Consider the following 18,825-nt stretch of genomic DNA (forward strand, 5'->3'; position numbering starts at 1 on the left):
TGCTGGCTTGAGCAAGGGGTCACTGGCTCAGCTGGAGTCCCCCCCCCAACCCCCTGTCAAGACACATGTGAGAGGCAGTCAATGAACAACTAAAAGTGATGCAACTATGAGTTGATGCTTCTCATCTCTCTTCCTTCCTGTCTCTTGCTTGCTAAAAAAAAAACCCAAAATACAATGAGACCATGTTTCACTCATTAAATTGGTAATGATGTAATAGAGACCGTTTAAAGAAATGTAAACTCGCTATTGGTGGAAATATAAATTGGTACAGCCTTTTTGGAAAAAGACACTAGCTAGGAAAATTAAAAATACTCCTAACATTTTCACTTCTCAGTGTATAAACGAAGTAGTTCTCAAGGAGATTGAGAAGAATGTTGGTTGTGTTATTTTTATGATAGTGGAAAAGTTAACTGCCCAGATGTTTTCAAGACTAGGTAAACTAATGTGTGGTATCTATTAAGTAGATAAGAGTGAATACAACATGAAATTATATTTATAGTTTTTCTTAAGTCATTAACGTGTATTATTTTTATTGTAGGTTAAATAGGTACAGTATTGTATGCCTCTATCAGCTGACTTGAATTTGTGGTATTTTCCTCAAACGATCATTATTACTGATATTTCCCCAAATTTAGATTTTCTTTTTCCTTCAACATTGAATTGAATTATCTGAATCTCCTAGGGGGAGAAAAGCAGCATTCAAAATTATTTTGTTTCTTTTCTATTCCTTTTTATAGGACTAACATTTCAAGCCAAACTCTCTCTGCCAAAAGAAGTTTGGGGTTTCTTCCTCAGCCAGCTCCTCTTTCTGTTAAAAAACTGAGATGTAATCAAGATTATACTGGCTGGAACAAACCAAGAGTCCCCCTTTCCTCTCACCAACATCAGCTACAGGGGTAGGTAAATTCCTTTATTTTGCTGTCTTAAGTGTGTTTTGATTGGTATAAAAAAGAATGATGAAAGGAATCATATTAAGGTAAGTATAGTTATAAAATATTTGCTCACTTATTAAAGATTTATTACATCTGTAAATAATAAGTCATTATCTGGTCTCAGGAGTTCATTGAGCTAGATGTATTAAAAGTCTGCTTTTATAGATGAGGTAAACAAATCTTGGGGAAGTTAAATAACTTGCTCCAGGCTATACAGTTAGTAGTACAGCAGTAGTAAATCTAGGCAGTTGGAGTCCACTTGCATTCATAACCACTGTGCTGTATTACTTCTCTGTTCCCTCATTTTTTTCGTTCCACATTAATCATGGGTGTCCTCATATTAATATATAACTTTCAACCCAGGTCATATGCGTTTAGAGTTCCCTTTTTAAAATTATAATCCTACCTAGAACGAACATCCTTATATGCGTATGTTTTTGAAATTTGTTGGAACTTTTCTATAGGATATATTCTTGAAAGTGGAATTAAGACTAAGGAAGGCACTTTGAAATTATTATTACTCTCCCCTAACTTACCAACTTGTTTGTTTGTTTGTTTTTGTATTTTTCTGAAGCTGGAAACAGGGAGAGACAGTCAGACAGACTCCCGCATGCACCCGACGGGGATCCACCCGGCACGCCCACCAGGGGCGACGCTCTGCCCACCAGGGGGCGATGCTCTGCCCTCCGGGACATCGCTCTGCCGTGACCAGAGCCACTCTAGTGCCTGGGGCAGAGGCCAAGGAGCCATCCCCAGCACCCAGGCCATCCTTGCTCCAATGGAGCCTTGGCTGCGGGAGGGGAAGAGAGAGACAGAGAGGAAGGAGGGGATGGGGGTGGAGAAGCCCATGTGCCCTGGCCGGGAATCGAACCCGGGTCCCCCGCACGCCAGGCCGACGCTCCACCGCTGAGCCAACCGGCCAGGGCCCGTTTGTTTGTTTTTTATTGTCGTTTTTAAGTGAGAGAAAAGGAGACTGACACCTGCATGTTCCCCAGCCAGGATCTACCTGGCAACCCTTGTCTGGAGCTGATGCTCGAATCAGCCAACCTGTCCTCAGTACCCCGGGCTAACGCTCAAACCAGTTGAGCCACTGGCTGCGAGATGGGAAGAGAGAGAGAAGGGGGAGAGGATAGGGGAGTGAGAAGCAGATGGTCACTTTTCATTTGTGCCCTGACCAGGATTCAAACTGGGGACTTCTGCATGCCGGGCTGATGCTTTATCCACTGAGCCAACAGGCCAGGGCCCCAGCTTGTTTGTTTTTAATCTCACTCAGATTACTGTGTTTTCAGTTTTTAAGATTATAATTTTACTTGAATGAGTGGTATTTGACAATTTGGCTTATCCATGGTAGTTTATATGCTTCCTATCTTAGCAGAAAACAGCATAAAATTTGCAGTGGAAACATTTCATTTCTCTGCTTACCTGTTCTTTTCTCTGAGCCGCCTCTTTTCTGCTCTGTCTTCTAAAATGTTTACCTTTCGCCTGACCAGGCGGTGGCGCAGTGATTAGGGCGTCGGACCGCAATGATGAGGACCCAGGTTCGAGACCCTGAGGTCACCAGCTTGAGCATGGGCTCATCTGGTTTGAGCAAAGCTCACCGGCTTGGACCCAAGGTTGCTGGCTCGAGCAAGGGGTTACTCGGTCTGCTGAAGCCCCACGGTCAAGGCACATCAATGAACAACTAAGGTGTCGCAATGCGCAATGAAAAACTAATGATTGATGCTTCTCATCTCTCCGTTCCTGTCTGTCCCTGTCTATCTCTCTCTCTGACTCTCTCTCTCTGTAAAAAAATAATAATAATAAAATAAAAAATTAAAATATTTACCTTTCAATTTAATTCTTAATTTCCTTTGTTCTTCTGCCTGATTGGTCTGCCTCAAATTATTAACTTGGTGTCTTCTTACCAGACAGTATTCTTACTTTAGTCTTATCTGTCCCATTTTGTGACCATTTTTTATTCAGATCTTGTCTCTGCCTACTTGATCTTATTTTTCTCATTTTTATTGCCTCATTTTGTTTATTTTAAAGTCTACTTCTGGTCTCTGTCATCTACCTCCTTCAGAGTCTTTTGATGTCCTCATGAGTTACCCATTGTGCTTCAGGCTCCCTGTCAACTTCAGTGTTTCTTTATTTTTTGTATAGTACCTGTACCCATCTCCAGAAATACGGCTTTCCTTTTTTCAGACTTCTTCCAGGAAAGAGTGTACTATTTCAAGAAGGCTAAGCCCTCAGGACAGAGGACTCCTAACAAAAAAACAAACAGTAGAGAACTGCCAGCTCTAGAGGATATTGGAGGCTACCTGATTCCGCTGTTCCTCACAAATCCTCTAAAACACAAAATGTGAATGAGGAATGCAAAGGAAAGTATATATAACCTTCAGCATTACTAGGAGACAAAGAATACTATCACCTTTCATTTCAAAATTATTTCCTCCAGCTTGGCATACTTGAAAGCATGGGTTGGTATAAAATCTATGTTTATTCTTTCTTTCATCAAGTTTTTTGGAAATAATGTTTAATCTTCCTTCTAAGTAGAGAACCAAACCAAGTTCCAGCAGTGTTCTTCTCATTTCCTACTGCTTTAAGCCTGTGGGTGCTGACAGGGACAGGATGCTAATAAAGTTAACACAGGGGGGTATGCTTGAATTGAGTCCACAGTGAATAAGAACATAAAAAAGCAGGCCATTTTCATACAAAACTAAGAGAAAAATATTAAACATGAATCAAAAAATTAGGACAATAAAAATTCTATCCCCAAACTGACATGAACTGTAAGGAATTGTTAGCACGCAAAACTGAATTACCCTCAAATAAGCATTTGGAGATATGAAAACACTATGAATCAGGAATTCAAACTAAGAATCAAAATGGGCAGTCAGGAATACAATGACAGTTGTTTAAACTCAAAAGAGAGAAGAAGAAAGACAATATCATATTAGAAATAAAGTTTAACCCTAGCCAGGTGGCTCAGTGGATGAAACGCCGACCTGGAGCACCAGAGTTCACAGGTTTGACTGGTCAGAGCACATATCAGAAGCAGTCAATGAGGACACAATTAAATGGAACAACTAAGTGAAATGAGTTGATGTATCTCTCTCTCTTTGTCTGTCTCCCTCTCCCTCCATCCTTCCCTACCCCCTTCATTACCCCCCCATCTCAGTGGAAGAAATTAAGTCTAAATTAAAGGTCCCCAAGGGAAAATAAATTCAAATGAAAATTTAATAAGGGTCTTTGAAGGTAAACAAAAATAATCAAGGAGGGAAAATGAGAAAAGAAATATAAGTGGTCAGAGAGAAAGCTTTTGAACTGGATAACAGCCAAGGAACGTCCCAATTACATATAATTAGAGCCCTTGATGAAAAAACTCAAACACTGAAACAGACTAGTATTTAAACTGGAACCCAAGAAAGCTTTCCAGAAACAAAATTACTGAATCTAAAAATTGAACGAGCCCTTTGGGTACCTGGGAAATTGTATGATCAAGATATGTCTTAGTACAACTATTAGACTTTTAAAGATAAAGGCAAGAAAAATAGACACCAGACTTTTCAAAGTAATCATTTGAAGGAAGATAATAAAAAGAACATCATTTTCAAGAAGCTTGATGAAAGAAAGGATAAACATAGACTTTATGGTAACCTAAGCTTTCAAGTATGCCAGCTGGAGAAGCTAAGTTTTGAAATGGAAGAACCAAGAATACTGTATAAGCATGCTCTTCCTGAGGACTCTACCGTACAAGCTTCATCCAGCCAAGAGGTGGTGAGGGAGCGTTGACAGGGTAAACGGTGAGCATTCCAGATAGTCAACTAAAGAGCTAAGACTAAATAATGGGAACACATATAGAAGGATGGTATATAAACACTAAATCTCTGACAGAGGAGTATAATTGTAACTAAAAGAAAATGGAAGGAGAGAAAGGGAGAAAGAGAATAACATAATTGTGTCATAAGTAATAGATATGAGTCAAAGGATGTCATTTAAAATAGAATAGTATTAAGAAACGAGAGTTAAAGGTATTATAAAGAAGTATACAGATATAACTACTAAAACAAAGAAAAATACAAATATTTCTTAGAACGAAAAGAAATATTTCTAAAACACACTAAATAGGTAAGTAAAATTATAAAATAGCACAGTTGAGTCCAAATATATCAGTAATATCGAAATGTGAATAGGCTAACTCATCTAATTAAAATATTTTCAAGTTTGCTCAAAGAGCAAAAAACAACTGTATGCTGTACAGTAGAGATAATCCTAAAGCAGTGAGTGATTTTAAAAGTTACTAAAGAAGAGGTTTAGCCATCTAATGGAAACAATAAGAAAGCAGAGATTGTACTCCTGATACCCAATAAAGTAAAACATGTAAGGACATAAAAGATTATATGTTGTATAAAATACTATTAGATATTTAATATTTTACACAATATATAAATGGATTTTATTTTAAATTATAAAATATGTAAATTTTATGTATTAAGTAAAATATATAGGTAACTTCATTTTTGCTATTTTATATTGCTTAGTTTTCAAGTTTGCTAATAATTCCTCCTGTGCATTATTTGCTATTAGTCTCATTTATAAAATTTTCTTCAAATACTGTGTTTTTGATCTCTAGAAGTTTAATTTGGGGCTTTTTAATGTCTTCCATTTCTTCATTTTGTTTTTGTTTTCCCTCACATCCTTGATCATGTGAAGCATATTTATAATAACTGTTATAACATTTATGCCTGTAATTGGGTTTCATTGTTTTAATACTTGCAGTTAAGTTCTTTGAGGTCAAATCTAGAGTGACCTTTACTCTAAGGCTAATTTAATGCCTTCCCTAAAGCATGATCCCTTTGAGGTCTCTAATACCCCATGAATTCATCTAGTTCTGTCCCTCCACTCTGACTGGTGGCAACTCAAACAATTTTAGGTCCTGCATGGGCTCTGGGGATTGTTTGGCTAGTAGCTCCCCTCCCCAGTAATCATTCTTTTCCTTGAAGTTCTTATCTGGTGTCATAGGATTTCGCCCTAAGCATGCACAGGTTGGTATTCATCTGAATGCTCAAGCAGACTTCTCTGTAGATATCTGGAGCTCCCTCCCCTTGGGTCCAGAAATTTTAGCAATCTCAGCCTCTCAAACTCCCAATTTCTTTCAACTTGGTAAGATTTCTGAGTTCTTTTTGGGTACCTCTCCCTGGACTGCAGTTGACTAATTGTCTTCAGGCTGAATGAAACCCAACATAATGGTACAGCTCACACTGTTTCCTTTCTCTTAAGGATCACAGTCAGGGCTGCCCATTGTCTAGTATTTTGTTCATTTTTCTTTTTTCATTGTTTATGGTGGTAGGATAATTCCATACCCTGATACTTTCTCCTAGTGGGAAATAGAAGTTCTCAGGGATGTTCAACATTGACACCACCGGTGATCAATACAGAAATACCATGTGCCTCTCTGGATGTGATGCCCTTGTAAGGATAGTATCGCTGTGCATTACTATGTGCTCTTCCAGTGTGGGCTAAATCTCATCATGAGGAAATAAAAAACCCAATATAAGGAACATCCCATTAAAAATCAGGGGTAGCCTGACCAGGTGGTGGCGCAGTGGATAGAGCGTTGAACTGGGATGCAGAAGGACCCAGGTTCAAGACCCCGAGGTCGCCAGCTTGAGCGCGGGCTCACCTGGCTTGAGCAAAGAGCTCGCCAGCTTGGACCCAAGGTCACTGGCTCCAGCAGGGGGTTACTCAGTCTGCTGAAGGCCCGCCTTGGCACATGTGGAAAAGCAGTCAATGAACAACTAAGAAGTCGCAGCGCGCAACGAGAAACTGATGATTGATGCTTCTCATCTCTCTCCGTTCCTGTCTGTCTGTCCCTGTCTATCTCTGCCTCTGTAAATAAATAAATAAATAAATGAATAAATATCATTTAAAAATCAGGGGTAGCCTGGGCCCTGGCTGGTTGGCTCAGCGGTAGAGCGTTGGCCTGGCGTGCGGGGGACCCGGGTTTGATTCCCGGCCAGGGCACATAGGAGAAGCACCCATTTGCTTCTCCACCCCCCCTCCCTTCCTCTCTGTCTCTCTCTTCCCCTCCGCAGCCAAGGCTCCATTGGAGCAAAGATGGCCCAGGCGCTGGGGATGGCTCCTTGGCCTCTGCCCCAGGCACTAGAGTGGCTCTGGTCGCGGCAGAGCGAGGCCCCGGAGGGCCAGAGCATCACCCCCTGGTGGGCAGAGCTTCGCCCCTGGTGGGCATGCCGGGTGGATCCCAGTTGGGCGCATGCAGGAGTCTGACTGTTTCTCCCCGGTTCCAGCTTCAGAAAAATACAAAAGAAAAAAGAAAAAAAAAATCAGGGGTAGCCTGATCAGGCGGTGGTACAGTGGATAGAGCATCAGACTGGGATGCGGAGGACCCAGATTCGAAACCCTTAGGTCGCAGCTTGAGCGTGGGCTCATCTGGTTTGAGCAAGGCTCACCAGTTTCAGCCCAAGGGCGCTGGCTTGAGCAAGGGGTTACTCGGTCTGCTGTAGCCTCCTGGTCAAGGCACATATGAGAAAGTAATCAATGAGAAACTAAGGTGCCGCAACGAAGAATTGATGGTTCTCATCTATCTCCCTTCCTGTCTGTCTGTCCCTCTCTGTCCCTCTCTCTGTCTCTCTCTGTCTCTGTTACACAAACATACAAAAAAAATCAGGGGTAGAGAGGGACTGTGTTCCTCACAGATGTCTATGTCAATAAAGAGAAAGCTGAAGAATTATTCTAGGTTACAAAAACTAAAGAGAAGTGAAAATTAAATGCACTGTGTTATCCTAGGCTGAATCTTGTATTTAGAAAAAAAATGCCATAAAGAACATTATTGGGTCCATTGACAATTGGATTAAAGAAAATATATTAGATAAGATATATTAGCATTAAATTTTTTAATGCTGCAACTGTACTCTGGTTATATAAGGGAATGTTTTCTTATGAAGTGCACCCTAAAATATTTAGAGCTAAAGGGGTATGATTTCTGCACCTTACTATCAAATGGTTCAGTTAAAAAAAATAGTGGTATGAAATGATAGGGCATATAGTTCAAAAGGTTACAATTGAATCTGGGTAAAGAATATTATTCTTGTCCAACTTTTCTAAAAGTTTGAGGATAATTTTGAAATAAAAGTTTTTTAAAAATAGGTATTTTGGAACAATGTTTAGTAGTACTCATTAAAGGTAAACACACAACATATACAGAGTGGAGCAAAAGTATGTTTACAGTTAGTATGGAAAACAATACAATGATTAATAAATAATAATACAAGAGTAGTTTTGCATGCTCACAACTGTAAACCTACTTTTGCCACACCTTGTATTCTGTGGTTCACTGTTTCTACTAAGAACAAATAGCTCTTTGGCTAAGTTCTCAGTCCTTTTTAGAGTTCATTTGAAAGTGTACAATTCTCCTGGAAATGAAACTAAGTTGTTACAATGTTATAATGCAGTAGTTCTCATATTGTCCCCAGACCAATGGCATCACCATCAACTGGGATCCTGTTAGAAGTGCATATTTTTGCAACTTCTTTGTCCATAATCAGAAACTCTGTAGTTGGGGCCCAGTAATATGTATTTTAATGAGCCCTCTAGGTGATTCTGATGCATGCTATACTGAGAACCCCTGCCCTAGTGAACATGCTTCCCAAACTACTGTTTTCAAAAGTATTATTTTTTTCGTTTTCAGCTTCTCAAACTTGGGAAATACCTGCTATATGAATGCTATTTTACAATCCCTATTTTCACTCCAGTCATTTGCAAATGACTTGCTTAAGCAAGGTATCCCATGGAAGAAAATTCCACACAATGCACTTATCAGGTAACTGTTAATGTACTTACTGAGCTGAATAATCTTTTACCTTACTGATTATAGAATAATGGAGTCAGACACTTAAAATTTTATGTGCCATGTTAACAGTCTTTAAAATATCATACATTCCATGTTTTGTAATACGTGCTAATCTGTTCTCTTTTGATTTACCAGACGCTTTGCACACTTGCTTGTTAAGAAAGATATATGTAATTCAGAGACCAAAAAAGATTTGCTCAAGAAGGTTAAAAATGCCATTTCTGCTACAGCAGAGAGATTCTCTGGTTATATGCAGAATGTGAGTACCAATTGTTTCTAAACATTTTAGAGATAAGTGTGTGGGAATTGAAATGATTTTAGAATTACCTGATTTTTATTTTAAATTAAGATTTGTGTACCTATGTATACAAATATGTGTTGTGTTCATTACAGTTTGAAAATCTCAAGAGTTCTCGTAAGGTTCAGTGTGACTCTTCTGTGTATTTTATTAATACAGATGTGGGCCCTGGCTGGCGGCTCAGTTGGTTAGAGCAGTGATCCCCAACCCCCAGGCCGCGGACTAGTACTGGTCCGTAGGCCATTTGGTACCAGTCCGCAGAGAAAGAATAAATAACTTACATTATTTCTGTTTTATTTATATTTAAGTCTGAAGGATGTTTTATTTATTTAAAATGACCATATTCCCTCTGTTACATCCGTCTAAGACTCACTCTTGACGCTTGTCTCGGTCACGTGATACATTTATCTAGCCCACCCTAAAGGCCGGTCCGTGAAAATATTTTCTGACATTAAACCGGTCCGTGGCCCATAAAAGGTTGGGGACCACTGGGTTAGAGCATCGTCCGATACACCAAGGTTATAGGTTTGATTCCTGGTTAGGGCACATACCAGAATCAACCAACTGAATGCCTCCCCTCCCCTCCCCTCCCCTCCCCTCCCCTCCCCTCCCCTCCCCTCCCCTCCCCTCCCCCCCCCCCCTCCTCCGCCTCCTCCTCCTCCTCCTCCCCCTCCTCCTCCCCCTCCTCCTCCTCCTTCTCCCCCTCTCTTCCACTTCCCTCCCCTCCCCTTCCCTCCCCTCCCCTCTTCCTCCTTCCCCTCCTCCCCCTCCTCCTCCTCCTCCCCCCCTCCCCTGCCCTCTCCTCATCCTCCCCTCCTCTCCCCTCCCCTCCCCTCTCCTCTCCTCTCTCCCTCTCTCTTTCTTTTTCCCCTCTCCTTCCTTTCCCCCCTTCCTCTCTATCTAAAAACAGTACTACTACTACTACAGATGTGATCTGTCAATACAGAACTTGGGCTGTTGTAGCTACAAAGGCTGTTTTTTTAAATTAACTTAAAAAAAAACTAAGAAGTGATTTAATCATGCATGTTACTCTCACTGATGGTAAAATATATAAATTCATCATTGATTTTTATTCACAAAATATATAGAGTAAATCTGACCTTTTAAATATGTTATTGACGTCCAGTTGTTTCATTATATAGACCACAACGTGATAACCTATTTTTTGTGACAAAAAAATGTTTTGATCTGATTAAAGAAATTATGCCTTCTTAGGATGCTCATGAATTCCTAAGTCAATGCTTAGATCAGCTAAAAGAGGACATGGAAAAATTAAATAAAACTTGGAAGACTGAACCTATTCTCGGAGAAGAAAATTCACCAGATATTTCAGCCACTAGAGTGTACACTTGCCCTGTTATTACTAATTTGGAGTTTGAGGTTCAGCACTCCATTATCTGTAAAGCGTAAGTAGTCTTCAAGAAACTTCATTTTCCTTTGAATTCTTTATGTCAAGTGATTGAAACTCTTCTGAAGGTTTTAGTTATCTTCCTATGTCATGGAAAAACAAATATAAACAACTTTTTTCAGTGTCATTATCTTCTATAGAAATGCTTGGTGGTGTGAGAACTTAGGAGTACTTAAATAGTTTGTTATAGGCTTTATAGTGGTAACAGTTAATTTTGAGCTACCTTTTTTTGGGTGTGTGTATTAACTTTTTTTTGTATTTTTCTGAAGCTGGAAACGGGGAGAGACAGTCAGACAGACTCCCGCATGCGCCCGACCGGGATCTACCCGGCACGCCCACCAGGGGTGATGCTCTGCCCCTCCAGGGCATAGCTCTGCTGCGACCAGAGCCACTCTAGTGCCTGGGGCAGAGGCCAAGGAGCCATCCCCAGTGCCCGGGCCATCTTTGCTCCAATGGAGCCTTGGCTGCGGGAGGGGAAGAGAGAGACAGAGAGGAAGGAGGGGAGGTGGAGAAGCAAATGGGCGCCTCTCCTATGTGCCCTGGCCGAGAATCGAACCCGGGTCCCCCGCACGCCAGGCCGACGCTCTACCGCTGAGCCAACCGGCCAGGGCCAGTGTGTGTTAACTTTTAATCACTGTGGAATATCAAGTTTTTTGGGAATAGTTGTTCTTTTTACTCTGAAAAGACTTATTAGTTGCTTATTTTGTTTAACCAAATTGTTTTTATTAAAAATGGGTGTTTATAAAATAGATCAAAATTTGAATTTTTTTTTTTTTAACAGGGCCAGAGAGAGAGTCAAAGAGAGGGATAGACAGGGACAGACAGGAACAAAGAGATGAGAAGCATTAATCACTAGTTTTTTGTTGTGCGTTGCAACACCTTAGTTGTTCATTGATTGCTTTCTCATATATGCCTTGACCACGGGCCTTCAGCAAACCAAGTAACCCCTTACTTGAGCCAGTGACCTTGGGCTCAAGCCAGTGAGCTTTTGCTCAAACCAGATGAGCCCGCGCTCAAGCTGGCGACCTCGGGGTCTCGAACCTGGGTTTTCCGCATCCCAGTCCAATGCTGTATCCAGTGCACCACCGCCTGGTCAGGCTGAATTATTTTTAATTTCTGTAATGTTTTTAAACTATGTTTACATTTGTTACCCAAATTTACTTTCTACATTTAATCAATTTCCATGCTCACTATATCATATGAAAAGGTTCTATTTTGATTAATTTTTCAGTTATTAATAGTACATCTCCGAATACTGTTTTTCAAAGAGAGTAGAAATCTTCACAGTTTCTATATACGTGAGAATTATTCTGTGGCTTTCATACATGACTTAATTCAGAATATACAATACCTTTACCTCTCAACATGTTACATATACTGTTTCATTGTATTTTACTACTCTGTGTCACTTGGTAGAAACCTGATTTTCTGGGTAATCTTTTTCATACTGAAAATCTTTTTTATTATGGAAATTAACAGTTTCAGAAAGTTTACATTTAGGTATAGACACTTCTTAATTTTGCTTTTAACATGATGGAGCTTTTTAATCTGAAGATTCAATATTCTTCAGTTCAAGGAAACTATTATCTAAATACAGCTTTCTTCCATTTGTTCTGGAATTTTTTTTAGAAATATTCAACTTCCATATATTGGCTCTCTGTTCTCTGGCTTTCATATTTGTTTATTTTTCGTAGGTTGCTAACAATGGTATTGTTCACTGAGGTCTCTTACAGCTCTAACATTCTAGTATTTTTTACTAGAATTTTGAATAGCCATGTGGAATGTGGGCACTATAAAGATAGTAATTTTTCATCACTAGTGTGTAACATTTCTTCCCTTCATGATTTCTTTAGCCTTTTTCCCTCCAGTAGATAAATTATTTTTTTTTCTTTTTTTTTTTTTAATTTTATTTATTCATTTTAGAGAGGAGAGAGAAAGGGAGAGAGAGAGACAGAGAGGAGAGAGAGACAGAGAGAGAAGGTGGGGGAGGAGCTGGAAGCATCAACTCCCATATGTGCCTTGACCAGGCAAGCCCAGGTTTCGAACCGGCGACCTCAGCATTTCCAGGTTGACGCTTTATCCACTGCGCCACCACAGGTCAGGCGATAAATTATTTTTTAAAGAAAAAGTCGGGCCTGACCAGATAGTGGCACAGTGGATAGAGTGTTGAACTGGTACACAGAGGACCCAGGTTCGAAACCCTGAGGTCACCTGCTTGAATGAGGGCTCATCTGGCTTGAGCACAGAGTCACTAGCTTGTGCGTGGGATCATAGACGTGACCCCTAGGTCACTGGCTTGAAGCGCAAGGTCGCTGGTTTGAGCAAGGGATCATTCGCTCTACTATAGTCCCCGCCTCCATCAAGGCACATATGAGAAAGCAGTCAGTGAACAACTAAGGTAGTGCAACAAATAATTGACTCTTCTCATCTCTTTCTTCCTATCTATCTGTCCCCATCTGTCCCTGTTTCTGTGTCGCAAAAAGAAAAATTCTGCCCTGGTCGTTTGGCTCGTAGGATAGAGCATTGGCCTGGCATGTGGACATCCCTTGTCAGGGAACACATGAGAAGCGACCATCTGCTTCTCTTCTTCTTTCTTTCCCCTTCTCTCTCTCTGCTCCTCTTGCAGCCAGTAGCTCAGTTGGTTTGAGCATCAGCCCCAGGCACTGAGGGTAGCTCAGTTGGTCCCAGCTTTGGGCTCAGGCACTTAGGATAGCTTGATAGATTTGAATCTAGATGGGGTTGCCAGGTGGATCCTGGTCAGGGTGAATGAAGGAGTCTGTCTCTCTATCTCCCTTTCTCTCGTTAAAAAAAAAAAAGTCCAGCCTGACCTGTGGTGGCGCAGTGGATAAAGCGTCAACCTGGAAATGCTGAGGTCGCCGGTTCAAAACCCTGGGCTTGCCTGGTCAAGGCACATATGGGAGTTGATGCTTCCAGCTCCTCCCCCCCTTCTCTCTCTCTGTCTCTCCTCTCTCTCTCTCTCTCTCTCTCTCTCTCTCTCTCTCCCTCTCCTCTCTAAAATGAATAATAAAAAAAAAAAGTCCAGGTCTTAAAAATACAGCTCATCTTCTTGTAAAAGCTAGAAAGCCCGTCTGCCGTTAATATATGATATGATATGATATGATAGGATATGATATGATATGATATGATACGCAGCCATCCGTCCCTTTCTTCTAGTTCACTTTCCAAACAAAATTTCTTGAAGTCAAAGAAAGAAGCAGTGTTTTTGATTGTTATTTCATTTAGTTATGGGAGTACCAACCAAATTTCTTTTGATAGGAAAATTTCAGTTGCATCTGATAGAAATACCCACAGGCAGCACAGGGAGAAAGAAGCCCATCTCAAAGCGGTAGCTGCCACACTGGGCCATCAGCATCAGTTAGACACTCCAGTGGTGCAGCTCCCCATTGTTCGGTGTGCAGTTGAGGTGTGTGCACCAGGGCATGCAGTGACGTGGCTCATGGAACGTAGGCATACCAGCCAGCCAGGCTGAACAGTGAGTGACCCAGGAGTTTGGCAAGTCTGGGAGGCAACAAGGTTCTGTGGGACCACAGCCCCAGTGGTACAGCTGTCTTCTCAAAGGCCTTGTCTTAGTTACTTTCTTAGTAATTTTCTTTAAGATAGTTCTTGAAACACAAAATGGTTTCTGGCTCAATGAAGATTCCATAGACCTTATTCCTCAAGTTGTAATTTTTCATAGTTTGGCAAATGTACCTATTTTTTTGAACTATTAAAATAGTTTAAATTGACTGGTTTTCAATTGTCACATGGCATTTTAATATATTAATAATATATTCTCAAATATGAAGAATTAAGAATTGTCCATTTGAGGAACTTAAAATATCTAAAATTAAGTACTTAATATTCCCCATAAAACCTCCTTTTGCGGTCTTCCATATTTCAATAATGACAGTTATAGAAATGTGAATTCCTTTTTTTTTTTTTTAATTTTTCTGAAGTTAGAAGCGTACTGGGAGGCAGTCAGACAGACTCCCACATGCGCCTGATGGTGATCCACCTGGCATGCCCACCAGGGGACGCTGCTCTGCCCATCTGGGATCTTGTTTTGTTGCAACTGGAGCCATTCTAGCACCTGAGGCAGAGGCCATGGAGCCATCCTCAGCGCCCGGGCCAACTTTGCTCCAGTGGAGCCTTGGCTGCAGGAGGGGAAGAGAGAGAGAGTAAGGAGAGGGAGAGGGAGAGGGGTGGAGAAGCAGATGGGTGTTTCTCCTGTGTGCCCTGGCCAGGAATCAAGCCTGGGACTTCCACACGCTGGACTGACGCTCTACTGCTGAACCAACCGGCCAGGGCTAGAAATGTGCATTTCTTAACTCTCTTCTTTCTCTTGTATCCCCCTACATTTAATGTTAGCAAATCCTTTCAACTCTTCACAGTACATCTGGAATCTGACCCCTTTTACTGCATCCACTGCCACTGCTCGGAACAAAGTTACTATCATCTCTTGCCTGGATTGTTGCAGTTCCTTCTAAACTGGTCTCTGTGTTTCTGTTCTTGTCTCTCTGTAGTCTTTATTTTTTCTCTCTCATTGCTCTGACTGGGGATTGAACCCACAGCTTTGGTGTATCAGGACAGTGCTCTAACCAACTGAGCTATGCAGCCAGGGCTTTTCTGTAGTCTGTCTTAAACACAGTAGTCAAAGTTATCCATTTCGAATGAAAACTAGTTCATATCAGCCCTTTCTTTGTAAACTTTAAAAGCTGAAATCTTTACCATGATCTACAATTCCTCTCTTCCAGTTAACTCTCTGACTTCCTCTCCTGCCACTCTTCCCCTTGCTCATTCTGTCCAAACCAAGCTAGGATCTTGAATGCCAGGATCCTGGTACCTCAGGGCCTTTTCATATTTTAAGAAAGTACTTAAATACTTGCAATTGCGGTTTTACCTGTGTTGATTTAATAAGGGTTAAAGTAAGGATATCTTAATGTATATTTCTTATGCATAGTCACAGTCTGTCAGTTCTATGGGGGGAAGTGTTTCTGAAGTATATTTGTACTTATTTTGTATTGCAGTTAGGCTTCTGAATACTTAGATTTGCCCTCTTTTATTCTTACAGATGTGGAGAGATTATTCCCAAAAGAGAACAGTTTAATGACCTCTCCATCGACCTTCCTCGAAGAAAAAAGCCACTCCCTCCGCGTTCAATTCAAGATTCTCTTGATCTTTTCTTTAGGGTAAGTAATATTTTTTGGTATTTTCACATAACTAAATTTCATGTATCATAGATAATTATACTATTTGAATTTTATTTCTTTAAGGCAGAGTTTGCACAAAACTACTTGCAGGGAAAACAAATGAGAAATATTTAAGTTGTATTTATTTTTAAAAGCTTAATAAATCTAATTATTAACTCAATAAGAAAAGAGATAGCTTACATAAATTATACATTTAACTGAACAAGTGTTTTAGACAACCTTAGAAGCAGTTAATTGGTTGGCTCAGTGGTAGAGCGTCGGCCTGGCATGCAGGAGTCCTGGGTTCGACTCCTGGCCAGGGCACACAGGAGAAGCTCCCATCTGCTTCTCCACCCCTACCCCTCTCCTTCCTCTCTGTCTCTCTCTTCCCCTCCCGCAGCCAAGGCTCCATTGGAGCAAAGTTGGCCCGGGCGCTGAGGATGGCTCTGTGGCCTCTGCCTCGGGTGCTAAAATGGCTCTGGTTGCAACAGAGCAACGCCCCAGATGGCAGAGCATCGCCCCCTGGTGGGCGTGCCAGGTAGATCCCGGTCGGGCGCACGCGGGAGTCTGTCTGACTGCCTCCCCGTTTCCAACTTCAGAAAAAATACAAAAAAAATTAAAAAATAAATAAAATAAATAATAAAAGCAGTTAATTGTCAACAAATATCCATGTGAAGCATAAGAAGTGACACATGCTAAAATTTGATAACTGAGTTAAAATTAGAGATACTATGTAAGTGAGTACACTAAGATCTGAGGAGTAAAAAGCACTGTATGCTTTCCTTAGGTTGTATGTACCCTCTTAGAAACAACACAGAAGAGTCATGATTATCCAGAGCTGTAAATAAGTATTTATGTTTGTGATACACTGTTACAGATATTCTGAAGCCTAATTGGACCTGTTGTGTAGTAGTCCTTATAACTGATGGAAATTTTTCAGGATCACCCTTTGTCCTTATAATAGTGGTTCTTGTTTTGTTGTAGCAAATGGACAGGAGTGTCTTCCTAAGGTTAAAAAACTTTTCTGTTCTTTAAATGATGAACACTTAGCTCTACTCAAAGATAAATACCCTGCTTTTCTTTTTGTTTTCATCATTCCTGACTATTCCTTTTATTATGTAGAATTTGAAGCTTTTCCTGTGTATCTTTACCCCCATTTTTTAAGGATTTCTTGTTTCAGTTTTCTCTAGGTAATGATATCCACCCCAAACTTTGGTTCTTTTAGAACAGTTGCTCTTAGTGGGCTGTTACCAGAAGATTGAGTTCCATTATAAGAAAGGGGTAGAGTTACACCTAACAAACCAGGAACTCCGCCTAACCTGAAGGTGATCGTATCTCTGTTGTGGCCAAATTTTAAGTCTGGATATACTCGTGGCAGTGATTCTTGTATATTCATGAGGGAAAGGTTGAGAATCTGCTACTGTAGAATCTAGTTACTGTCATAAATTGTGATATTTCCTTGGTAAAGATGGAAATTAGGAATTCTAAAATAGAACATGATATTATAACTATATTTTGAGGATTAGGTCTTAATTTAGTAAGGTTTGTTACTCTAGACACAAACTAATTGGAGCTGTCATTCCACTGAAGTAGTAGGACTAGAGAAGATTAGTAGCATCTAATGGGGAATGCTGATTCAGCTTCATCCTTCTTTATTTTTTCCTCTTGTCTATTTACAGGCAGAAGAACTTGAGTATTCCTGTGAAAAGTGTAGTGGGAAGTGTGCTCTTGTCAGGCACAAATTTAACAGGCTGCCCAGGTAAAATTAACTGCTCTTCAGTTTTTCTCCTTTAAAGTACTAAAAAATATTACAGAATTCGTGAGGTTTACCAGAATGGCTTGGTTAAAAAAAAAAAAGGGTCAGCAAAGCTGAGCTATGAAGAGGGTAGAGGATGGAAAGCTAGAATGCAGAAGAAAGAAGGAGGATTTGGATTGTTAAAAGAACTTCAGAGTCCCAAGTAATGGCGACAAAAGGACCTGGTTGGTGAGACTGAAATAGTGATAGAGCATAGCTAGATTTTTAATTCAGTAATGTATAATATTCAGTTATAATTTGTTCTGAATTGCGCTGTAGCCCCGCCCTCTCTTATCCCAGATTTTTAGTAAAAATCTGCTACAGACGCGTGTATGTGAAAATAAAATAGGAAGAGTAATTTTCTGCAATTCGTGCATTTTTTTATTCAGAGGATTTTATAAGTTTGTAAGTTTTCTTTTTTTTTTTTTCTTTTTTGTATTTTTCCGAAGCTAGAAGTGGGGAGGCAGTCAGACAGACTCCCGTATGTGCCCAACCGGGATCCACCCGGCATGCCCACCAGGGGGCGATGCTCTGCCCATCTTGGGGCATCGCTCTGCCACAATCAGAGCCATTCTAGCGCCTGAGGCAGAGGCCACAGAGCTGTCCTCAGCAAACTTTGCTCCAATGGAGCCTTGGCTGTGGGAGGGGAAGAGAGAGACAGAGAGGAAGGAGGGGGGAGAGGTAGAGAAGCAGATGGGCACTTCTCCTGTGTGCCCTGGCCGAGAATCAAACCCAGGACTCCTGCATGCCAGGCCGACACTCTACCACTGAGCCAACCGGCCAGGGCGTAAGTTTTCTATAATAGAATTCTAGGCCCTGGCCCGTTGGCTCAGTGGTAGAGCGTTGGCCCAGCTTTTGGAAGTCCTGGGTTCGATTCCTGGTCAGGGCACACAGGAGAAGCACCCATCTGCTTCTCCACCTTTCCCCCTTTTCTTTCTCTCTGTTTCTCACTCTTACCCTCCCGCAGCCAAGGCTCCACTGGAGCAAAGTTGGCCCTGGGCGCTGAGGATGGGTCCATGGTCTCCACCTCAGGTGCTAGAATAGCTCCAATTGTAGTGGAGCAACGCCCCAGATGGGTTAAGCATCGCCCCCGGGTGGGCATGCCAAGTGGATCCCATTCGGGCATATGCGGGAGTCTGTCTGTCTGCCTTCCTCCTCCCCTTGCTTCTCACCTTGGGAGGAGGGAATTCTGGGTCCCGGCTGGTGGCTCAATGGATAGTGTCTGCCCAGTATATGGACGTCCCAGAGTCGATTCCCAGTCAGGACACACAGGAGAAGCAACCATCTGCTTCTTCCCCCTGTCTCTCCTCCCTCTCTCCCCTTTCCTCTCCCATAGCTGGTAGCTCAGTTG

General features: G+C 41.3%; 1 protein-coding gene across 5 annotated transcripts in view; it reads left to right on the top strand.

The window, feature by feature from the left end:
• Positions 1–18,825, top strand: part of USP37 (ubiquitin specific peptidase 37) — a 92,588-nt gene that overhangs the window by 39,649 nt on the left and 34,114 nt on the right. For all 5 annotated transcript variants that reach the window (XM_066233329.1, XM_066233331.1, XM_066233328.1 and 2 more), the window contains 6 exons: positions 738–896; positions 8,623–8,754; positions 8,920–9,043; positions 10,298–10,488; positions 15,562–15,679; positions 17,359–17,438. In XM_066233329.1, coding sequence (XP_066089426.1) covers positions 738–896; positions 8,623–8,754; positions 8,920–9,043; positions 10,298–10,488; positions 15,562–15,679; positions 17,359–17,438 — 804 coding nt within the window. The remainder of the gene's footprint in view (positions 1–737; positions 897–8,622; positions 8,755–8,919; positions 9,044–10,297; positions 10,489–15,561; positions 15,680–17,358; positions 17,439–18,825) is intronic.

This window comes from Saccopteryx bilineata, chromosome 5, assembly GCF_036850765.1.
Source record: "Saccopteryx bilineata isolate mSacBil1 chromosome 5, mSacBil1_pri_phased_curated, whole genome shotgun sequence".
Taxonomy (NCBI): Eukaryota; Metazoa; Chordata; class Mammalia; order Chiroptera; family Emballonuridae; genus Saccopteryx; species Saccopteryx bilineata.